The sequence below is a fragment of the Merops nubicus genome, unplaced genomic scaffold (genome assembly GCF_000691845.1).
Source record: "Merops nubicus isolate BGI_N331 unplaced genomic scaffold, ASM69184v1 scaffold11961, whole genome shotgun sequence".
Lineage (NCBI taxonomy): Eukaryota > Metazoa > Chordata > Aves > Coraciiformes > Meropidae > Merops > Merops nubicus.
This window is the reverse complement of record NW_008586317.1, coordinates 17,356-22,687: the sequence shown is the minus strand read 5'-3', so window position 1 is coordinate 22,687 and position 5,332 is coordinate 17,356. Positions and strand designations below refer to the sequence as shown.

The following is a 5,332-nucleotide window of genomic DNA, read 5'->3' as shown; positions in this document are numbered from 1 at the left end:
TATGAAGATAATAGGTAGACTAGAGGGGGTATTAAGTGACTGAACATAAAATAACTGGATTATTACATGACTAATGGCTCTATTCAACTCTACCAGTCAGAGCAGTATATTGCATAAAATGGTAGCCCTAAGTCATTCATCAATGAGTAAAAACTATATGAACGAAGGACAACCGGAATGAGACCTGTGGTACAACATAGCTGTTAGTAAATCTAGGAGGCAGTTCTTGATGCACTGAATTCTGTTCTACAAGCATCCTTTTGAAATCTGTATTTCTTCCTACTTTGAAAGTACGGCTGAAAGAACTTACTGTGGTAGTGGAATTTCTAGCATCCCATGCAAATGAGGCTGTAATTTGAAAAGTGAATATGAAGGAGTTTTATGCTTGCTAGAGCAGCACACAGAAACTTCTCTCTGTGTTTACTCACTGCAGCCATCCCACTTGCAGGTTGCAAAATGCGTGTCTTGGCTTCGTTTCAAGTTATGATTCATTTTACAGCCAGTAATGCTAGTTACATATCACATACAACAAACAGAAAGCTGTTATGCTGATAGAAAGTCTGATTAAGTGAAATCTTTTGTCTCTAGAGAAAGAAGGTGTGCTGTGGAAACTGCATGCAGCACTCCTAGCAGCTCCTCGCGCTGAAATACACTCACGCTGAGCTTGACTCCTCACAGCCACAGCGAAATCACGTAATGACAGGTTAATCCTTTGACACCTTTTAAAGACTGTTCATGTATGCTCTTATTTTTAACAGTTTGATCTCAGACTAAAGCCTCCACAGAACAAGGATGTTGATTCTTCTGGCTTTCATTATTGTGTTTCACATAACCTCAGCAGCACTGCTGTTCATCTCTACGATTGACAATGTAAGTGTCCTCTCTTTCTCTTTCAAACACACTGGTGTTTTTCTTTGCTTCATAAAAATGAAGTTATTCTCCTTTAGTTGTCTTCAACTTGCTTATTGAAAGCACATAATTTTGTTAGGCATACTAGTTTCCTTACAACTTTTTGTAACAAAAATGCTTGGAATATGGTAGCATTTGTATGGCATCATGTTATCAGCCTGTGTTATGTAGCTGATCTTCTCCCCTGTGAATACTTGGCCAGGGAGAGCATTTACAAGTACTGCCATGCTTGCAGGGTGGAGCTATGGGATTTGGTTCAGCTTGTTCAGTCACTGTAGTACCTTTTGTGTTAAATGTTGAAACATCAAAATAGAAATACCACAGGAGGTTCTCAGTTTGTCACTAACCACTTCCAGTCAGATGCCATAGTGGACATAGTGCATTTGCACCTTGATGGCACAGCTACATTAAGTTGAGATTAATTCAGTTCATTGTCAGGAGTAAGGAAATTTGTAAAGGGCTTCTGTTTCATAGATGTATACTCTGCTGTCTCCTGGGAATTAAAAAATGCTGTGCCTTTAAAGTTGTGCATCTTAAACAGGGTCTGGATGCACAAACTAGGTCTTGTCTAGGTATCTTAAGGAGTGAGCAATCACTGACTATCCAAAATTTCTGCCTGAACAGTGGAAAATCCCGTGTGCTTTGGGATGTTTAAGATTGCCATCTGTTCCCTTGTCTACTTTACACAGGTCTAAAATGAAAATGACATGTGAATAATGATACACCCTTTATTTCAAAATGCCACAAGATTTCAAATTTAGTTGAATAGTTAACTATCAAAAGTGAACAGAAAATTGTTGCAGTTGATGCATCTGATCAGGAGACACTTGGACAACTGAGGAGCAAAAAGGGTTTTGTTTGTTTGTTTGTTTGTTTGTTTTCTCCCCTCCCCTGTAAGAGCCTTTTATTTTGCAGGCCTGGTGGGTAGGAAGTAATTTTTCTACAGACCTCTGGAGAGTGTGTTCCACAAATAATAGCAGCTGTGTGGCTATTACTGATGAATTCAGAGGTGAGTGTCTCTCCCTGCCTATGTCTCAGTTCCTTTAGCAGGAGATCTGATGAAATTGATATGAAGTTTGCAGCAATAATATATTTGTTGAAAAGTTTGCATGCTGTAGAAGACTCAGGTCTTCTAAAAACCTTAATACTGGCTTTTAATTTTGGAAAAGCAAACTGTTCCAACAGTTTCGGTAAGAGGGAGACCAGGAACTGTCAGGTACACTTGAAATCCCAGTAAAGAGAGGAAACACAAACAACGAATCATGAGGGCTAAAGAGTTCTTTAAAAATTTGATCAGGTAAAAATAGTGAAGTCGTCTGAAAGTGTGGCTGAAATGATAGAACTTGGTTCAGAATTGAACTTTAACTTTCAAAGAACCAGCTAAAAATACTGGCTGCATATGGGAGCGGGGGAAAAAGTGGAAGAAAGTCAGAACACAAGCTGGAGTTTTAACAGAGAGGACTTAATATACAGCAGTGCCTAATATCCATTTTTTTTAAAAAAAAACACAACTCAAATGTTACTTTTACTTTATTTCTACACTTTCAATCTTTGTGTGTATTAAAGAGGCAGTTGATTTGATGAGCCATGTACCCATAAAGTAACTTTGCTTTCCAAGCATGAAGTTGTTTTAGGTCATATCACTGCTGCAGTGGAATGATCCATTATACACAGGCCTATCTAAGCTGACATAAATTTAGTGAATTTGCATTTGATGTCTGTATTACTGTGCATTGAAATTAGGTACCTGAACTGTCTGGATTATAAGTAGCTGAGGTATGTGTGCTGTTCCCAGCCCTGCTAAGGGCAGCGTAGCTGTGCTGGAGGAGAGGTGCCACAGGAGCTCCTCTCTGCTTGTCTGGATCGTGGCAGTAAAATCACACAGAGCAGGCACGTGTAGTTGCAAATGTGTTTGTTACTTTAGCTCCAAATTATAGGGAAGTAATTGACAGGATGAAAAACCTGAATCAAAGGAATCTTTTGTGCCCAGTGTGGACATCCTGTCTAGTTAAATCTTATTGGATAGAGCTGGTTCCAGGTCTGGTGAGAGGCTCAGGTCTGCGTTTGGGACACCTGGCAGTTCCACTGTGCTTTTAGTACACTGATGGTAGCAAAGGATGTGGGAGAAACAGTCTCTTCAGTATTTTTACTCAGTTTAATGGAAAGCTTTTAAAAATCCTTAAACCACTGGCTGTATTAATCCCAAGGAAGCAGAGAATAACCACCCTAGGCAGTGTGTGCACAATGGTCTTCTGTATCTGCTGAACTCCTGCTTACAGAATGTGGTCTGTCCACCTACCCATTGCAGGAGTGAGCAAAGAGAAAAATTGTATTTTTAATCAAGGCTGATTTTGTTTTTGCAGAATATCAATCAGTTCAGGCTGTTCAGGCTGCCATGATCCTATCTACTATCTTCTGTTGTGTGGGATTTCTGGTTTTCATTCTTCAACTCTTCCGTCTAAAGCAAGGAGAGAGATTTGTGTTAACCTCTATTATCCAGCTCCTGTCATGTGAGTGATTTTTCTACCCTTGTGTCTTTAGTGATGTTTACATGAGAATAGGCAAGGGAAGGAGAAGAAGGTTTCTGAAAGAATGAGCTGCCTGAGAAATTTGTAGGGCTCTTGAGGCCATGACTTATCCTTCATATTTGCTTAAGCAGTGAACTGCTCCATTCTGTACTATTTAAGCCATTAAAATACAGATGACATCACTGCTCAGAATAAAATCATTTAAACTTTGAAGGTAAAGAATCTGAGATTCTGAACTTCTTGGGAAAATTAAATAACTCTGTAATTGTTATAGGCAGGTACTCCCTCAATTTTTTGTTAGTGTTTAAAACTATCCAGATGTTTAGAATCATTTTGTGTTCACTGTGAGTTACGCAAATACACGACAGCACTTCAGATTTGATCCATGCCAAACTGTCCTGAAATGCTCCCAGTTTAGTTCGAGGATGAAAAATAATTATCCAGAAAAAAAAAAAAAAGACATTGATGGAAACAGCTGACAGAAGAGAGACAGTGAATAGCTGTTATGTATTTTGGTATCTTAAGATGCTAAACTTTCCTGTTTTCTTCCTCCTTCAGGTCTGTGTGTTATGATTGCAGCTTCCATTTATACAGATAGGCACGAAGAACTACACAAGAGCAGTGGATATACCTTTAAAGTTTCTGAAGGCCAGTATGGCTATTCCTTCGTCCTAGCCTGGATTGCATTTGCCTTTACTCTGATCAGTGGTGTTATGTACCTAGTATTAAGGAAGCGTAAATAAATGTCAGCAGCTAGTTATTTTTGTCACTGCAGTACAAAACCAAATTCCAGTAACCATTTTGTATATAATCATTTACATGGTTTTGTAGTAAAGGTATTGTTTCTCTAAAAATGTACTGTGTTCTTGATATGAAACAAAATGAAAATAAAGGCGGGTGTAATGGAATGGCTGGCACCTACAGGCCAGGGGCCTGAGCAGGGCAGAGCCAAGTTGTTTCTTCTACATACTACATCCTCATAAATGGACATTAACAGTTTGTTCCTGGCCTCTAGTCGATTACAAGTAAATCTCATGTGAATTAATTGTAAGCAATACGCTAACTGTATTCCTGGGCCAGATGTGTCCCGTTGGAGTGGGTTAAGTGGAATAAAAAAGGAGGCCGAAATCTCAGTGAAAAAGAAAACAATTCTAAAAGCCCAAAGCTGCACTTGGTGCGTCTGTTCTGGCAGAGGAATAGTGTTCTGCTATTTATAATGTGCACTAAGTGTCATCAAGCTTTTATTAAAACCACTTGCTTTGCAGCAGTAAACATCTCCTTTTTGTGCTCTGGCAAATGATTCTCTTGATTCTCTTTCACATTTACTTTAAGCATACTGAGCCTTTGGTGGGAGAATTTACCAGCAAATTCACTGTACAACTTGGAACCAGAATAGTCTGAGCAAGAAGAAATACCCCATAATAAGTGCTGTTATCCCTTTATTATTGTGTTTTGCATAGTCTTTCTGGAAGGAAAAAAAGGGAAAAAAATAAAGCATTTCCTTGCCTACATCTGCACACTTCTAGGCAAATTAGTGATGAAGCAATGCCAAATTTAGTTGTTTTTTGTTTGTTTTTTTTTTAACAGTCAAACTAAACATGTTTATTACACTGACCTTCTATTTTATAGTGATTTTTTTAGCTAATGTATCATTTACAAAAGCATTTCCCAAGCCTGCCCATTAGGAAATTAGCCTTTACAAAATTCATCCTAAATTCCTTTATGGATTTCACTTTAACTAAACACTCCTGCTAAATAAATCAGAATGCAATTACTATACCTGCGAATTCCAGGATAGTTTTTCAAGTTAAAATGACTTGGTGATTTTTATTTTTCAATAATTTTTTGACACAAGTCTGTACTCTAAACCAGGCTTAACTGCTCAGCAGTGTATA

The 5,332-nt window shown here is 38.3% G+C and overlaps 1 protein-coding gene across 1 annotated transcript; it reads left to right on the top strand.

The window, feature by feature from the left end:
- The first annotated feature begins 755 nt into the window (after nt 1-755).
- On the top strand, nt 756-4,291 carry EMP2 (epithelial membrane protein 2). Its single transcript, XM_008948616.1, has 4 exons — nt 756-870; nt 1,825-1,918; nt 3,273-3,419; nt 3,996-4,291. The coding sequence occupies exons 1-4, from the start codon at nt 793-795 to the stop codon at nt 4,178-4,180; spliced, it is 504 nt and encodes a 167-aa protein (XP_008946864.1). The 5' UTR covers nt 756-792; the 3' UTR covers nt 4,181-4,291.
- The last annotated feature ends 1,041 nt before the right edge of the window (nt 4,292-5,332 follow it).